General features: G+C 40.2%; 1 protein-coding gene across 1 annotated transcript; it reads right to left on the reverse strand.

Annotated features, from left to right (window-relative positions):
- Window positions 1–4336: 4336 nt before the first annotated feature.
- On the reverse strand, window positions 4337–6657 carry LOC144010034 (somatostatin receptor type 5). Its single transcript, XM_077510498.1, has 2 exons — window positions 6251–6657; window positions 4337–5024 (listed from the first exon to the last, which is right to left on the reverse strand). Exons 1-2 carry the CDS (start codon window positions 6655–6657, stop codon window positions 4337–4339), a joined length of 1095 nt encoding a protein of 364 aa, XP_077366624.1.
- Window positions 6658–19313: the final 12656 nt, after the last annotated feature.

The raw sequence follows: 19313 nt of genomic DNA on the forward strand, positions 1-19313 counted from the left end.
ACAGTATTGGAGACCGAGAGCTCCTGGCCGTTAAACTGGCCTTGGAAGAGTGGCGGCATTTACTGGAGGGAGCAGAACTACCTTTTGTGGTATGGACGGACCACAAGAACCTCGAGTACCTTAAGGCTGCCAAACGACTGAACCCCAGACAAGCCAGATGGTCCCTTTTCTTTAGCAGATTCAATTTTACCTTGTCCTATGTTCCAGGTTCCAAGAAGACTAAACCAGATGCCCTGTCACGCCAGTTCACTACCACAGAGACCAAGGAGGATCAAGAATCCGTCCTCCCGCCCACCTGTTTTGTGGGATCAGTTGAACTTGCTATAGAGAGCCTTGTCAAGAACGCACAGAACGAGCAGCCAGATCCTCGAGGTGGGTCCCCTAGAACCCTGTTTGTCCCTGACCATGTCCGCCCACAGGTACTCAAATGGGCTCATGCTTCTCGTCTCACGTGCCACCCGGGAGTGAGGAGAACCCTGTCAGTACTGCATCAGCGATTCTGGTGCCGCACCATGGGGGCAGATACACGGCAGTACGTCGCAGCCTGTCCGGTATGTGCTCGTAACAAGAATTCCACCAGACCCAGTACTGGGTACCTCCGTCCATTGCCGGTCCCCAGTCGTCCTTGGTCCCATATTGCCCTTGATTTTGTCTCCGGTCTCCCCCCATCCCATGGGTACACTGTAATACTTACAATTATTGACAGATTCTCCAAGGCCGCCCACTTTGTCCCTCTGGTCAAGCTCCCCTCAGCCACTGAGACTGCAGACCTGCAGCATGTTTTTCGTCTCCACGGCATACCACAAAACAGTCTCAGAAAGAGGTCCCCAGTTTACATCCCTCGTCTGGAAGTCCTTCTGTTCGGCCCTGGGCATTTCAGTTAGTCTCTCATCTGGGTATCAGCCCCAAACCAACGGCCAGTCTGAACGGGCAAACCAGCAACTGGAGACCTCCCTCAGATGCATGTCTCACCACAACCCGTCCGCCTGGAGCACCTTTCTCCCCTGGGTCGAATACGCACACAATGCTCTACCTAACGCCTCCTTGGGCATGTCGCCTTTCCGCTGCTCCTTAGGTTATCAACCTCCCCTGTTTCCTGCCCAAGAAAAGGACCTGGCAGTTCCTTCCATTCAAGCCCACTTGAGTCGCTGTGCCAGGGTCTGGAGACGGGCCCGTGCCTCTCTCCTCCAATCCACAGCTCGATCAGAGGAACAAGCTAACCGTCGTCGCTTGCCGGCGCCCTCCTACACCGTGGGCCAGAAGGTTTGGCTGAATGCTAAGGACCTCCCCTTGAAGGTTAGCTCCCGCAAATTGGCGCCTCGATTCATAGGTCCGTATGAAATCGAGAAAATAATCAACCCTTGTGCAGTGCGGCTCAAGTTGCCTACCTCTCTCCGTATCCATCCGACATTCCACGTATCGCAAGTTAAACCGTCTGTTACTAGTCCATCAGCCCCATCAGCAGTGTCCCGCCCCCACAGGTTGTGGAGGGCGGTCCTACCTACAAGGTCCGCCGCCTGCTGGACGTCCGTCGCCGGGGGCGTGGATACCAGTACCTGGAGGATTGGGCTGGATACGGCCCGGAGGAACGGAGCTGGGTCCCAGGTAGTTGGATCCTGGACAAGTCCCTCATCACGGACTTTGACCATCGGCGTGCGCCGGGTGGCGCCCGTAAGGGGGGGGGTACTGTCAGGGTTCCATGAGCCCTGTTCCCCTCCTTCCCCCGTGTGTGTGTGCGTGTGTGAGACAAGGCAGCTAATCAGGCAGATGAGAAGCAGCTGGAGCAGCAGCCAGGTGTGGATAATTACAGTGCCAGCCTACTTAAGCCAGCCCCAGACCACATCTCAGCGCCAGAACGTTTTGAGTAGTACACCAGTCAGTGTCCAGTTTACGTACTCACTTGCTTGGCTTGCTCCCTAACCACTTGTGTCCCACCTGTCCAGGTCATCCTCACCGGCTCCCGCCTTGCCTGCTCACCTGTCATCCTGCCTGCTTGCCTACCGCCCTGTTCACCCACTCACCACCTGTCTCTCTGCTCCTGGTCGTCCTCCACCCTGCGGGCACTCTCCTGGTCAAGTTGGCCCGCTTGCCTGATCCACTCACCTCTGCTCATTAAAGCTACTCGCACCAGCTCTCTTTGTCTAATCGTACCTGCATTTGGGTCCTCTCTGCATCCCCCCCATCCTAACAACAACAAGCACGCAGGATTGAGAGCAGTCAAAAATGAGCGAAGTCAAAAGATGAAATAAAATCAAATTACGGCTATTTCACATTCAGATGAGCTCAGAATGCCAAAGACATTTGCATGACCTGCCTGCATTATATGATATCTGAACCATCACCTGACAGTAGATGGGCTCCACTTGTTACAAAGTCATTTTCCATAGCCTTTTTCTGATTTGATTCTTAGTGTGCAATTGTTCTTTAATACTCACTCTTCTTTCAAGAGTTATAATCACTCGTAAGCTCGTCTGTTCACAAGGTTATTCAGATGGCATTGACTTTACATCCTAGGATCGTCAATTTCTTTACAGAGACGGATTGGGGCAGCACTGTTCATACGCTTTGTTTCTGCATGTGACTTTTATGGCTCAGCATTTAAGCTGCAACATAGCTGCAGCTTAGATGTTAGACAATGCAATGTCAGACCTCATGAAACGTGCGTAATGTATTCATGCTGCGTCCAATTTCTGTGTGTTTTCCATATTTATCCGACACATTTTTACCATAGCTCTGGGAAGGTTGTTTAAACATTCTGTGGAGAATTGTTTGCTCTAGGACTTCTCTGGGGTGGTGGGTTTACACGGGATGTAAAGCTGTCTGTTTGGAGATCAGTGACCTTGATTTTTTGTAAATGTGTTTGTTCTATGCAAAGAATTACTGCTAATGCTAATCCAGCTCCTAGCTATTATGCATGTTCACACAATGAAGTGTGATTGAATGCATTGATGGTATGCATCACATTTTCAAACATTGCTGTGCCCTCAAATATACAGTAAACAGCATACAGCTAAGCACACAGCTTGACAAGCTACAGTACCACTCCATATGCCTGTACACGGACCAGTGCGGTGTAAAACAACAAACTTTTGACTCTTTGAGTTACTCTATATTGACAGATGTGTCAATACTAGTATTAAACAAATTTCACAGTCATTACTCGAGTATAAATATAACTGAAGCCTTCTATCCAATAAGATAAATACTGTATCTATCATACATACCTAACTGTAGACAGTACTGACGCCAATTGTTTTTTTTAGTTCTAGACCACGATTTTACCGGTTCAGCCCACTTAGTAATATATTTTCCTCCATGTGGTCCCTGAGGTAACATGAGTTTGACCCCCCTGATAGAAAGTATGAATATATTTGGTGGAACAATGTATTTAAACAATATACTGTATATGGCTGCACGATATTGGAAAAACATGCGATATGCGATACAGTTGCTGAATAAATATTGTGATATTTAATGTACCTAAAGAAATTACATTTTTATTATCTAATGAAAGAATTATGTATTTTTTTTTAATGCAGCAACATAATCAAACTCAATGTATTCTTAATTAATTGTAATTACGTCTCAATATTGTTCAACTATTGGATGGTAGTGCACATTTTCTTTAAGTACACTGTGTTCCAACTATGTTTTGCATTTGCATTATTAGGGCCGGAACCCCCCCATGTAACTAGGGACATGGAAAGCAAATAAAAAGAGAGGGTGAGAAGGGCACTTTTTTTTTTTTTTCAGAAAGTGAATTGTATCAGTCAGTTCCTCTCCTCGCGAGCTTTGAACTGAGTGTCTTCTCTTCTTTTTTAGTCATGTTTAGTAAATATCAAACAGGTAAACCTGACAGTCTAACTGGTCAAATTCAGATAAAAGCATAAAATTCCATATCAAACTTATCGCATGTCTTTGTGATATGCATTTGCGACAGGCCAATATCACGCCATTGATATTTTTTCAATATATTGTGCAGCCCTAATACTGTATATTTTACTGAGTTTTTCCATGGTTGGTACAGATTTTTATATCACTGTACAATGTACAAGTTTGTTTACATTGATCTCTGAGGTGCTACGTCATTTCAGGTTTGCTCTCAACTTCAAAGAGCTTCTGAAGTGTGTTGCTTAGTGAGCCTGGTATTTGTTTTTATGGCATGCAATGCATTCTGTTAATGGCACTGTTATCTATCAAACAACTGTCAACTTGAACATTTTGACACATTTACTACAGCAAGGCATATAGCAATGAATGAGGACGATGTTTATAACTGTCTTATATTTAATGCATTTGTAAGGATAGTATTTCTTTTCTTGTTGTGAATAGTTTGTCACATAACTTTGAATGATTCCGTAACCATTTTGGGAGTAAGTACAGGAGGATGCTGGTGTTTTGAGTGAGTGCAGGGAACAGGGGTGATTCTTTTCTTCGTCAGACGCTGGTGGAAAAAGGAAGGCAGCAGAGCACGAAGCTGACGCACTGCAGGCCGAGATAACAGCAAATAAAGTGGCGGGTTCCAGCATGGGGCAAGACACACCAACAATATGGCAGTCAAAGATGACACTTCCCATAGCAGGGACACATTTGTCATTTCAACACCGGGCCCAGGTGTTGTGACAAACAAATATGACGGAGAGTACTGAGTGAATCTGCTGTGGGGAGAAGCTACAGAACTAATATAAGGAGACATAACGTTAATAAACTCAAGTACATAGTATGGCAACCAGCTTACAGCGAAAATTAGAGTTGAAGCAATTAGGAGAGCAGCAGCCTTTTTGTTCCGCCTGTGTACAGTTAAAGACTCCCTGTAGCCATGGAGGTGCGAGATGATGAGGCCACAGTTGACGGCAATACAAAGTAGAGGGCCAATGTAATAGACAAGGAAGGCCGGGATCAGAAAGAACAGCCACTCATCTCGGCCCACTGACCACGTGCAACCACCATTAATGTTGATGTAGGTGACCTTGGGTATCGCCATGGTGACTGAGACAAGCCAAATAGCCGCTACAACTGATAACCTGCGGAAGAGAATGGGACGACATTAATAAAGCCCAACGTATGATATTAAATACAAGACATTTTTTGACCTCTATTTCATGAGTATAATATTTTTCCCCCCATTAAAACCCTGACGTATATGATCTGACACATGCATTGCAAGGATAATCCATTAGAGGGCACTATCACCCAGCTGATGGCTTTTCCAGCGACTTTGAAATATCGCCCCAATTGTGAAAGGACACCTATACTTATTAATAGTGGTAAATGTTCTTTCTGATTTTTGGAAATACTAATATATTTGATATGCATGTTTATTATTAGATTTTTTTTTTTACAGTTCTAAATGTACACATTTAAAGCATTGTGACGGGATGTATCAAATAGGACACAAATCAAAAGTCATATATGGAAGTTGATTTTCAAAAAAAAAGTTTTTGTTTGTTTACAAGGACCAATAAGTATTCTTACTTGCAAATAATCAGAATTTTCTCTCAGGTTGTGTAAACTTTCAAATTATAAACATTAGGTAATCCGTGATTGGTTGTTTCCTGAGTCCTCAACACATATGATGTCATTTTCAGTCGACAGTAAGTGGCAAAATGCCTTCTTAAAGGTGTACATGAAAAAATAACTGAATAATAATAATAATAGCTGAAAATTGCAAAATTAGGAAAGTAACTCTTTAAAATTTCTGAAAGCGTAATGGTAGCATCATAAACTAATTTACAAATAAAAGATTTAAAGACGTTTAAAACCAAAGGAATTAAATAAAGAGTAGATTTCTGCAATAACTATAGATCACATAGTGAAACTGATTGTAAAAGATTTTAATCAAAGAAATATGGAGGAGAGGAAAAAGAAAACAGTTTTCCACCTGGATTTAAATGTGTTTATAGTAGGTTGAATTCTGTTGGCAACTTATTCCATTTTTTTTGTGCAGCATAACAGATAAATGCTGCTTCACCATGTTTGCTTTAAAACCTGAGTGCACTCTGACAGGATATCTTGACAACTGCAAATATAGTAATGTCATCAACAGCAATGAATTGGTCAACCCTGATGTGTTGATAGTGTGTTCAAGTTGGATTACTTTCTCAACACAAATGGCACATTCATTTGTAATTGGCTTGAGACCAGATCAATGAAGTTGAATTCATCCGGCTCAAAATACAGGACTCTAGAGTGAAAGCACTCTTAGCTTGATTCAAAAGATATTCACCACTTTCCACTCAAAGATACTCACACATAAGTCAAGGTCACAGGTCGTCTTGTCCCCGGTGCAACAATATGATACCGAAGCACAGACAAAGTAGCCAGGCTGAAAATTTCCACTCCCACTGTTACGGATGTCATGAATCCCAGCAGGATGCAGGTGGCATCCCCAAGTTGCCAGTCCAAGAAAGTAGCACTTAGAAGCACACAGGGCAATGTCAGCAGAGCACCCATGTCTGCCAGGCTGAGGTTCAACAGCAGGATGGAGCCCGGCTTGGAGCGTCTCCGACGATTCCTAACCAGCACCAACCACATGAGGAGGTGACCCCCCAACCCACCAAGGAGGGAGACCAGGCTGACCAAGGGCAGCACCACGTTGAAGGAGATGGTGGTGTTGGTTGAGACAACGTTGAAAAGGAGGTTGACAATGGCAGGCATGATGGTTGGGCCAAGGTGCTCCTGTACGAAGCAATGACAATGTTTTTTATTTATTTATTTATTATTATTATTATTATTATTATTTTTTTTTAATACAAAAGTACATTTTTTCCATCCATCCATTTTATTAACTGCTTGCTCCTCACAAGTTTCACGGAGTGCTGGAGCCTGTCCCAGCTGGCTTAGGGCAGTAGGCAGGGTACACCCTGAACTGGTTGCCAGCCAATCGCAGAGTATATTGTTTTGTTATACAAAATGAAATTTCACAGAACACTGGTGCCTAAATGGGAAAAAAATCTGAGCTTCATAAACTCACTCACTGAAGTTTCATAGTTTCATTTTAACTCATTCAATCCCAGCAGCCATTTTCACTAAAGCAACCTCCTTCGCTCCCGGCTGTTTTTCTGGATTTTGACTGATTTTGCTAGGCCCACAGAATTTTGTATTCTTTTGCTATAAAAACATGGAACCTACCAATCGAAATATTAAAATAAAAAGTATATTTCTATCTGTTCCAGTTTTGTAGCAATTAGCACTAGAATATACTGTAGCTAAGTTTCATCATTATTCACATTCCTGGTGAAAACACTGACAAAAAGATACTCTGCTGCCACCTCCTGGCCGTTTTTTGTAATAACTCCCATTCCTCTAAGCCACCTCTTCATGTCAGAGGCTGCATCAAAGACATCTATATGCTCTTGCATAAAAAAAAGAAAGAAAAAAAAAGAAAAAATGTACATATGTTTTTGGGTCTGAAGGAAAAAGTATTAAAAAACGTGTTTACACGTTTTGGGATTTGAATGAGTTAAAAGACATTTCTCTAAATGTGGGACCAAACTATGAACCTATGACACGACGAGGAGAGGTAGGACTCAGACGCAGGATAAAGGTAGGCCACAAAGGCAACAGATTTATTGCCGGTCAGCAGCTGTCTCCTCTCACACTGAGAGGAGAAAGGGGGATCAAAAAGTGGAGAACTAAAAACGCTCCACTGGGGAGGAAAAAACAGGCAAAAGGTACAGGGGACAACAAAAGGCGCTCCGCTAGGGAGGAAACAAGGCTCAAGGCACAAGGGGTAACTAAGGGCGCTCCGCTGTGGAGGATAAGGCACAAAAACAAGGCAAAACAACAAGGCAAAACAACAAGGCAAAACAACAAGGCAAAACAACAAGGCAAAACAACAAGGCAAAACAACAAGGCAAAACAACAAGGCAAAACAACAAGGCAACAGGAACAAGGACTCGAGGACTGTGGGACGCTTCCATGCACTAACTGTGACACTTCGGCACTGAGGGTAGAATGTGGGTGGCTTTTATTGTCAGTCTGATTGGTGGCAGGTGTTCGTAATCATGGGCGGGGACCGGTGATTGTGGAGCGGCAGGAAGGGTAAGTGACCTGGAGTGATAGGAGAGTTAGGATTTTCACAATAATACAGGAAACATGGATAACAAAATAAAAGCATGGCCTGTCACGCAGGTGGCAGCGTGACAACCTATTACAGATAGATATTAGGGATACAACGATATCCAAAAATCAGGATACGATAATTATCACAATATTGGGTGAGGTTGGTGTTAAAACATTCATTCATTCATTTTCTTGACCGCTTATTCCTCACAAGGGTCGCAGGGGGTGCTGGCGCCTATCTCAGCTGGCTCTGGGCAGTAGGCGGGGGGACACCCTGGACTGGTTGCCAGCCAATCGCAAGGCACACGGAGACGAACAACCATCCACACTCACAAGCACACCTAAGGACAATCCGGAGCGCCCAATTAACCTGCCATGCATGTCTGGAATGTGGGAGGAGACCGGAGTACCCGGAGAAGACCCACGCGGGCACGGGGAGAACATGCAAACTCCACCCAGGACGGCCGGAGCCTGGACTCGAACCGGAGTCCTCAGTACTGGGAGGCGGATGTGCTAACCACTAGATGACATTGCCACCTGTGTTAAAAAACATAAAAAATAAAAAATAAAAAAAAACTCATGTTGACATAAAAAAGAACCAACAATCATGAATAACACTTAATATTGAGGCGTTTACTTGCTAATGCAAGTTAAATTGTGGAGGATGTCAAACATGTTACGTTCCTTTTCATCTGGCCATTAGACTGGGTCTTCAATGTAGGTGGCCAAAAATGCCTAATCAAAATTAAACTTCACTAATAAACTAACCACTAGAGGGTGCTGGGACTGCACAAATGGAACACAGCCTCACCTTTTTTACAGATATGCTGCTTTTAATGTCGTGACATTACGATAACGATATTGTGGCAATATTGATACCGCAATATCACAATAGAGGGTGAAACAAAAGTAGGTGAGACGCTTTCTCGTATATCAAATCAAGATGAGGAAGGGGTGTGGGCAAGATTGCAACACTGGCATAACCTACAAGAAAAGTATGAGAGCAATGCAAACAAGGTAGATCAAGTCATGTGTAACAACTATTGCCTATGGCCCAGTCTACTCTCTAATTGTTTTTAAGTTTGCTTCTTCTAAAGCAAATTCTCTGCAGTTGCATAAATATTCCACTGCCCAGACAGGATCTAAGCTTGGTTAGCTCTGCAGGTGGTCACCCAACCACCAACAAAGCTCTTTTGAAGCCGCTGACCAGGTGACAAAGGAATTTATGCGTCTGCCGAAGGAGTGTATTCAAGCCCGTCTTCCCGGAGCCCGAACAAATGGCTCCAATGATTGGAATATACAAACGACTGATCAAAGGAATGTTTATGAAGTTTCTTATCAATCACAAAGGATATTCTGGCGTCTCGCCCTTCCAAGGGGGGCCCTAGATGGAGCAACACCACCGTCAAGTGGTGAAACTTGGAACTATCCTTAGTGATAATTCACATAAGTAACCGCATTTTACACATTTATACCATGATAATTCTTGACAGATAACTGAACTACGAATGATTCATGTTATGTCTGTGTGTATGAACATCCTATTTCATTTGTACTCCGTAAAAAATGAAAGATAATCAATATCTTTCAGTTCAGTCAGATTAGACAAGTAGAGGTTACCTCACAAGTTAGTTTATGATGCATTAATTACGATGTGTGTTAAACGGGTTGTGTGGGAAAACTGATTTGCCAGACTGACCAAATTTAATGCCAAATTATTAATCCCTTTAATAATTTTTTTTTAAAGTCTGCGCGAGCGAACAGAAGGGTGTGCCACCACCTACTGAAGCCCCGCCCATAGACTTTAAAAAGACGAGGGGACCCCCTCGCTGTCTCTCTTCCAAAAACTCTCTTCCAACATCATCATCCTCAGGCTAACGACCTGCAAGTGTCCCAGCCTGCTCGAACTCTTTGTTCCAAGAAACTTGCCAACCACGTGGCCTTTTTTTTCTGGCAGCAACCGTTGCCGAGAGCAGACACTCGCTCCACGCCACGCCAAACCAGGTACAAACTGCAACGCTGACCCCAAAGACTCTTTTACTCCCTTTTTTTCTTCACCATCGGTGATTGCCCGCCAGCGGCCCCGGGGTACACTTGCTACGTACCGCCGGACTCAAGGTTGTGCACCTAAGCCTGCTATTCGGTGGCGCCCCGCCGCGGTGCTAGCTCACCTCCAACGGCTGGCCTTCCCCGTACGCAGGCGCGTAGCGGACCGAGCTCCAACACCTGGAGTCGGACAGCTGGCAGAACCAACCTTGCCGGAGAATCAACCTCGCCGAGTCGCCGACCAATCAAGGGACGAGCCGCGCAACTACGTCAGCCCCCGAGCGGCTTCCTTGCCCACCTGTGGAATAGCCCCTTTTTTTTTTTTTTTTCTTGCCTTTTTCAACGAACATTGACTATTTTTCCCCCTTTCAAAAGACCGCCCGTTTCTGTTCGCTTCGACGCAACACCTATTCTCGTAAGTCCACGTTCCCCACATTGGTACCAATGCGCGCAACTTACGTTTGAAACATATCACAAATCTGGCAGGTCAAATTTCTCTTTTCCCTGTTTCCTTATTCATTCGCATTCCTTCCTTATTTTCATTAGCTTTATTTTATTACTTTTCTTCTGACGGTAGAATAGTTAGATAGGCAGTGTTTTGATTCTGTAGTGTAGCAATCGTGAATAAATGCATGTTTTATTAACTCTATTCCGCCTAAGTCATCTGTGTTTCCGAGTGGATTATTATTCTTTTGTTAGTACAACGAACCACTGAATATCGAGTGTGGCGACTTTAGATTAGAAATGATTGATGAAGGAAGGATTTTGGTCGTTGTTTGCTCCTGTTAACCCAAAGCAAAACCAACGTGGTGCCCCTAGAGGTTATCGAGGTAAATAGAATTTACCTCTGTAACGTCCAGATTATTAATTCGTCCAAAAGACGACCCAACTATCGCTACACATGAATTCCTAGACAGACGTGCAGATTTTTTGAAAACTGATTTTAATAATCTCATGCATTATTCATGCAGATAATAGTTGCACTCCGTGGCATCTGAATCACCTGCTATTCAGTGCTCAGCAGGCTCCTGCTGACTGACAGGCCTGATGAGTCAGACGTGATGGTCTAGCCAACCCCTCCACCTTCCTCCTCTCTCGGCAGACATAAGCAAACCCTCAGTGACATGAACAACTGGGGCATCGCCACACAAACAAGGCAAGTCATCTCAATGGGCATGTTTCAAAGACAGAGGTAGTGGGAGCTTGGGAATAAATATGCGCAAACTAGAGAGGAAGGGTGAATGCTTAAAAAAAAAAAAAGTTGAATATTTCTACATGTATGTGAAAGTTGCTAAGTAAATTTCACCTAATCTTTATTTGTGCATAGTCCAGCCTGCTTTTGCCTTTTCCCCATGAGTCAAATACATAAACAAGCCGGCACTAATAATTTGTTACGCATGTTAATTTACCACAGGCTTTATGCATCCCTAGAGCTTAATATCCAGTGCACTTTTAGGGCACTACTAAGTGAGTCGAGACATCGCTCATTTCTTACCATCATAATGATGTTGCTTTGGGATGTTGTCATATTTTTTGGGAGACTTTTTACTTTATGCTATTAGAAATACTGTTCACAATGTCATGTTTTATTGTGAAATATATTTTGTTTCAATACTAAATAAAACATTTACATTAAATCATGTTTATTCCTCAGAGAAATTTTATATCTTCCTCACTTGTCTCCTACTGGCCAGAGCTCACATTACATTCCCTGCATTTGTGTGGAGGACCAAAACTGCCAAAATTCAAAATAAATAAATGACTAAATAAATGAATAGATAAATGAATAAAAGGGAAAATAAAAACAGACATAAAAAAATGTAATTCTAAAATTCTATCAAAAAATATAAATATAAATGGAAATAAAAGAACATATAACACATATATATCCATCCATCCATCCATCCATCCATCCATCCATCCATCCATTTCCTTGACCGCTTATTCCTCACAAGGGTCGCGGGGGCTGCCGGAGCATATCTCAGCTGGCTCTGGGCAGTAGGCGGGAGACACCCTGGACTGGTTGCCAGCCAATCAATATATATATTAGGGCTGTCAAAGTTAAAGCATTAATAGATTAATTAATCGCAAAAAAATGTCGCATTAATCACGTATTAACGCAGATTAATCGTACTATTATTATTATTTTTTTTACCGCGCGTCAGCCATGAACATAACGGCGGATGGTTACAGTGAAGGCTGCGCAGGTCAGTGATGAGGTCAATGCACGGCATTTCCTATGCCTCTTGTTCCAAAATGAGCGGGATGACTCCAGTTGGTGTGCTCGGTGGTAAATTTCGCTTTAAAAAACACCCCGACGGGACTTTAGATAAAACAAAAGTAATTTGCGTTTAATTAATCAATAATTGCTGAATTGCACCCAATTGATATGATGCTGTTACGTTTTGAGCAATACACGCATGCATGCAATTGCGTACATGCATTTAATCAATGTTTGCAAATGACATTCAGGTCATAAAATGCGTTAATGTCAAAATATTACGGTATTTTCTATTTATTTTCTATTACGCAAATATGCAAGTAATTTAGCTGATTAATCATGATTAATTAAAATTAAAAAGTGTGATTAATCAGATTAAAAATTGTAATCATTTGACAGCACTAATATATATATATATATATATATATATATATATATATATATATATATATACCGTAATATTTTTGCATTAATGCATTTTATTATCTGAATGTCATTTGCAAACATTAATTAAATGCATGTACGCAATTGCATGCATGCATGTGTTGCTCAAAACGTAACAGCATCATATCAATTGGGTGCAATTCAGCAATTAATTTAACGCAAATTACTTTTGTTTTATCTAAAGTCCCGTCGGGGTGTTTTTTAAAGCGAAATTTACCACCGAGCACACCAACTGGAGTCATCCCGCTCATTTTGGAACAACAGGCATAGGAAATGCCGTGCATTGACCTCATCACTGACCTGCGCAGCCTTCAATGTAACCAGCCGCGGTTACGTTCAAGGCTCAAGTGCGGTCCAAAAAATAGGGCGATTAATCTGCGTTAATATGTGATTAATTTTACTTTTTTCTGTGATTAATTAATCTATTAACGCTTTAACTTTGACAGCCCTAATATATATATATATTAATTTTTCATCCTGAACCGTAACAAGCATTTAAAATTTATTAAATTAACGCTGGCAGCAAGAGAATATTTGATCTTTTTCTCTTTCTGTGTGGGAAGATTTCCCATCGACAAATTGCTTTATTTTCACATTGATATCTTTGGGGATCTATTTTGTACTGTGAATGAGGCCATCGGCGGAAGGATACATCAAAAGAAGAGGGGGAACTTCTGCCAATAAGTTAAAGCGTGCATGTTCAGTGAGCATGTGTCCTCTTTTTCTTTTTTGCTTGTTTTAGAGCTTAACGAGCCACTTAAAGTTAATTGTTTGATTGATACTAATATGCGAAGATGACGCGATCAGCGAGCGTGGGGAGGGGGAGAGAGAGAGAGAGAGAGAGAGAGGGCCGCCGTGTCGTGAGATTCAACAAATGTATTTATTTATGTATATGTATATATATTTATGTATATAAATAACTAATTATATATATATATATATATATATATATATATATATATATATATATATATATATATATATATATATATATATATATATATATATATATAGTAAAAAAAATTTAAATTTCCATTTATATTTATTTTTTGGATATAATTCTCGAATTATATTTTTTAATATCTGTTTTTATTCTCACTTTTAGTCTTTTATTTTTTTATTTAATCATTTATTTATTTTGAATTTTGTCAATTTTGATCCTCCATACATTTATGCCTGAGCATGTTTACAACCGGCTACTTCATGCCACGGCATTACCAGAACGCTACAGACTTACTGGCTTGTTTTGATAAGACAAGGTGACAGTTATTATGAATAACAGTAATAACAATTTTTTCTTTTTATTTGATGTGGTCAGTTCAGCATCATACAATATTTGCATTTCTTAACACTGTAGATTTGCCGTCAAATGATCCAAATGTTAAAATGACTAGTGCAGTAGTGGGATGCATCACTCCCACTTTAGTCAAAATCTGATCAAGCGTGTCTGTGTATTGTGTGTGTGGCACAGATGGACAAGCAAATGAACAAAACATTGTTTACTTCTTCCTCCATCTGTGCCTCTCCTGCAGCCACTCATCCAAGCCCAAACTCCGTTTCATCATGTACCTTTGCTTTTATAAATGCGGGCTGACGTGCAAGCAGAGGTCAGAGCGATGCAGATTCACAGTTATGAAGAAGCAAATCAAGCCGACTGGTGCTGGCTTTTCAAATTGGACTCTGGACATTTATATTTCTGCTGGTTCGTCACATCACATCACTGAGTCAGTGAGACTTTATGAGTGACTGACTAAATGTCTGATTAACTATTCAAGCAGTTTTAGTGTAGATTGAAAGGGTGATATAATATCTTTATTATTAGTATACTTCAAAAACTAATCAAACATGAAATTACCGACTCTTGTGGAATGAGATGAAGGATGGGAAAATTTTAACCTAAAAAATCCTAGCCAGAAGTCTTAGCTTAGGAGTGATTCCAGGAAGCTTCTCAGAGCACTCTGATTGACAGAAACTCCGATCTTAACTCATTTGCTCCCAAAGACGTATTTATACGTTTTTTTAATGTTTTTTTTATGCTAGAGCATACAGAAGTCTTTGATGTAGCCTCTGAACTGAAGAAAACGCTTGAAGCAATGGTAGTTATTACAAATATAGCCAGCAGGTGGCAGCAGAGTACAAGAGATCAAACAGAGCCATGTTGCAAAAAATCATTTCCCCACTGTTTTAAACAGATTTGTGATGAAACTTAGCTATATTCTAATGCTAATTGCTCCAAAACGGAAACAGATGGAATTATACTTTTTTTTTTCCCGATGAAAGAAGAGATGCTAATTTTTCTTTTGGTTGATTCCATCTTTTATAGTAATAGAACACAATACTCTGTGGGCCTCGCAAAAGCAGAGAATATTCAGTAAAGGGGTTGCTTCAGTGAAAATGGGTGGGAGTGAATGAGTTAATGAGGCGTGGTTGACCCCAGTTGCTAGGTGTGATTCATCATTTCCAAAGCTGTGATTGGTTGATTGTAAAAGATCGATTAAAAACAAAACAAAACCACTTTTGATGATCATGGGCAAAGGGTGGACCCTCAAATCGATAAATATAGAATCTAATCTTATGTAGACTGTAACAATATTTCGCTTAAATGAATAGTAAACTATACTTAAAAAATTGTTCTACAAAATGTGTGAAAATATTGATCTGCTTATATTAATTGTCATGGTGGTAATCTTTGCACATTTCAACTCAATTCTGGTATTAAGCACAACACAACGTGCAGACGATGCTTGTTTTTTTATGAACATATCTTAAAATTGTGATATGACTGCTAATCCACATACAGTATATGCTCATATTGTACATTGTTCAAAATCTTAATAAAACGGAAAAAAATAAAAAATGTAAAAAAAATCCGATGACATTTTTGCTGGCATTTGTTATATTTGCTTTACACTAAACGGTCAGTGAACTCAGCTAAAATGCTACTCAGTCTTGTATCTGATTTTGATGTTAATACTTATAAATCAAAGCTGTAATGTTTTGTCTAATAATCATCTTTTGATGTCCAACCCAAAATCTTTGGGTACTGCAAAAATAATTTGCCTGTGTCCTAAGTGGATGGAAGTGCAATCTTGTCTTCTGTATTGTTCTGTAACATTTGTATTGCAAGCATTATTGATTTGTCTTGAAAAACAAACTGCAAATTAGTTCAGCCAGTGCTTTCTGTGTCTAAATTTAAACCAGCCTTTAACCTTGTTCTCACTTTGTCTCTCAAGCATCACATCTGTTTTCTGCTCATCTGTCCTCTTCCCATCTTTTCCCTCGAGACATTTAACACAAGCAAAACTCATAATATTGCCTTGATTTAGCAACTACATAATAAACAATAATCAAGATTATTTCACAATACACGACATTTTGTTGTAGGATGAGTGGGAGATGGACATTTTTATTGTTCATTTTGTTTAAGTGGTTGGTTCAAAATCATGGGTGTTAAAAGTTATGTTGAGTGGAGAATAAAGTCTGTGAGGTGAGGCAAAAATCTTGTGTAATATAAATGTTTCTTTAATATAAAGGTTTTTAGGTCTCACAAACTTTTACTAAGTTAATTCAAATGATCACAATGCCCATTACTTGAATGTTAATTTCACCCTAATCTATTTTCTTGTGCCATCATGGTAAAATATTTTTTGGGGACTGAGCATTGCCCACAAAGAAAATTGAGAAATGGGTGATGATCGTATTCTACAAAACGTGAAAAGAAGGCTGCATTTGTGGGTGCCTGCAAAAAAAAAAAAAAAAAAAAAAAAAAAAAAACAAAAAAAAAAAACATGGCATGATGATGTAACACATTCTAATTCGGGGCATATAAATTTTGTCCCAATTTGCTCAAGAACAACTCAGCTCTCCTTCAGTGGAGTTGGGAAAGATGGATAAAAAGCTGGGAATCTTTAAAATGGACAAAACACAAATTAGGAAGTTATCTTTTGGTTTATGATAAGAAGAAAAAAAAGCAACAAAGACATTTCTATTGTTTATTAAAATTGACAAGCAATGTGTACAACAAGAAATATATAATATATTATTATAATACGATTCTTAAGTGCAAAGAGTTGCTCCTCATGGCCCTTAAAGAAATTTTTTAAAGATAGAAGCTCATTCTGAAGAATCGTAGCTCTTAAGAGTGCTCTTGAGGAGAGATCTGTTAAGAGCAGGGAAGAGGACTTTTAAGCGGCTTAGCAGTTCCCCAAGCAGAAGACAAAATGGCGGACAAAAGTGGGAAGAGAGATATTCTCCAAACACTGGATGACGGAATTAATGAATTAAGCCATTTTACCCTTGTTAAAGTCAAACAACGACTGTTTCTATTTTTCTGATGACTTCTTACGCTTCTTACCTACATTTAAAAATAGATATATGTACTGTGAGAAAAAAAAATAGATATACCCTATGTACTACTACACCAGCCTCTCCATTTCCAATTTGCCGACTCACCACCATCACTGATAACTGTGGTGTCATCTGCAAACCTCAGGAGTTTGACAGCTGGCTTTGTTGAAGTGCAGAGAAAGAAAACTGCAGGGGGTCCAGCAGGGTTTCTCTGACAATCTTCAGGTGGTCCAACAGAGGCATTCAAAGGACTTCATGACCACAGATGTCACAGCGACATTCACTGAAGGTTTCTTCTTGCGGGCTGGATGATGATGGTTAAGTGTTTGAAGCAGGGAATTTCACACACATCCAAACATCTATTAAAATAGAGGAGGGAATACTGGAGTCAGCTCTTTAGCACAGAATTCCAGGTAGGAGGGAAAGATGCTTTCTTGATCTTTTGTTGCTCCAAGAGTCATCTCACATTCTGCAGGAGGGGGAGTTGGATGTGTGATGAAGGTCGCTGGTGGTTGGGGATGGGCTGGTGTTGCTGTTAAAGTGTCCATTTCAAATCTGAAGCTAAACATATTCAAGTCTGGAGCCATTGTTGTACTCCAAACTCTTGTGGTTGGGGATGACTTGCAAGCATTGACACACAATGCAGGCTTACTCATATATGCATGCAGTCATTAGCCCTTTTAAAAGTCAAATAATGGCAATATTGGGGTGATTGATTCTTTCCACTGTCTGTCTGGTCAGGTTTACCTGGTCTCAGAAATGCACTTGAGGTGACTGTCACCAGATTCACTTCCAGGCTATAACACTCCATGTGATGTGTGTATGGATAGTTTTCTTGCAGAATAGAATAGAACATTGTCTGTTGCAAGATAAACAGAAATTCTTCCCCCACAGATTTCCTTCACACTCACTTCCCCCCACGTTTCTTCACTATTATACTTATCTACTTGCTATCTCTCTCTTTATATAAATTATATAAATTGCCTAATTACTCTTTTGCTATCCTACAATATGTTAATATTAATAAGCAGCTTATATAGATGTATACATAAGACTGAGTCTATATTGCTTGTATGCAGAAATTAGTTCTGGTCTCCTGGAATGTGTGTGGCGCTCGCTCCCAGGCAAAAAGAATAAAAATTTTAGACCATCTCTCAAAATTTAAGGCAGATATTTGTCTCCTACAAGAAACCCACTTACAAAAATCAGAAGAAAAATTATTTATAGATAAAAATTTTAGTCAAGTTTACTCTGCCTCCTATAATAGTAGACAAAGAGGTGTCTCTATACTTATACATAAGAATTTATTCTTTACTCTAAATAATATAGTAACAGATTTAGAGGGCCGATATATTATTATCCAGGTAACTATATTTAATAAAGTATATACAATTGGTAATTTATATGCCCCAAATAATGATGACCCTGATTTTTTCCCTAAATTTTTCTCTCGGTTACTCGATTTAGCAACAAATTCTACTATTATTATTGGAGGTGATTTTAACACGGTCTTGAACCCGTTAATAGATCGTTCTAATAATACGATATATATAAGGCGATTACGATCCGCTAAAGTAATAGTTGAATATATGGAGGATTTTGGCCTCAGCGATGGCTGGAGACTTCAAAACCCAACTAAGAAGGAATTTACTTTCTTCTCTGCTGTGCACCGATCATTCTCAAGAATTGATTTTTTCCTTACAAATAATTCTATTGTTGATAAAACTGCTATAAAAATACATTCTATAATTATAAGTGATCATGCACCAGTCTCCCTCACTCTACAAATTGACTCTACCTTTAAACCTCCCCCGATATGGCGTTTTAACATCTCATTACTGAAAGACGTAGAGTTTGATAAAATTATTAGAAGGGAGTGGGCAGATTTTTTGGAAATAAATGACTCTCCAAATATATCTCCATCTCTTCTCTGGGAAGCAGGGAAAGCGGTAATTAGAGGGAAAATTATATCATATTCAACTTATAAAAAGAAACAGGATCAAAAATTAGAAAAATACCTGGAAGATAAAATTAAACAACTAACGGATGAATATGTATTAAACCCAAATAATCAAATATGGATAGAACTACAGAATATAAAAATACAGTTAGATAACATGTTATCTAAAAAGACAGAGTTTATAATACAACAGTTGAGATATAATAATTTTGAACATAATAATAAATCAGG

The sequence above is a fragment of the Festucalex cinctus genome, chromosome 1 (genome assembly GCF_051991245.1).
Source record: "Festucalex cinctus isolate MCC-2025b chromosome 1, RoL_Fcin_1.0, whole genome shotgun sequence".
Lineage (NCBI taxonomy): Eukaryota > Metazoa > Chordata > Actinopteri > Syngnathiformes > Syngnathidae > Festucalex > Festucalex cinctus.

Bases quoted from the DNA above. Each gene is read 5' to 3' on its own strand.
- LOC144010034 (XM_077510498.1), bottom strand. From the start codon at position 6,657: ATGCCTGCCATTGTCAACCTCCTTTTCAACGTTGTCTCAACCAACACC. The intron at 5,025-6,250 runs GTGAGTATCTTT...TCTCTTCCGCAG, and splicing joins CCTGTGACCTTGACTTATGT to GTTATCAGTTGTAGCGGCTA.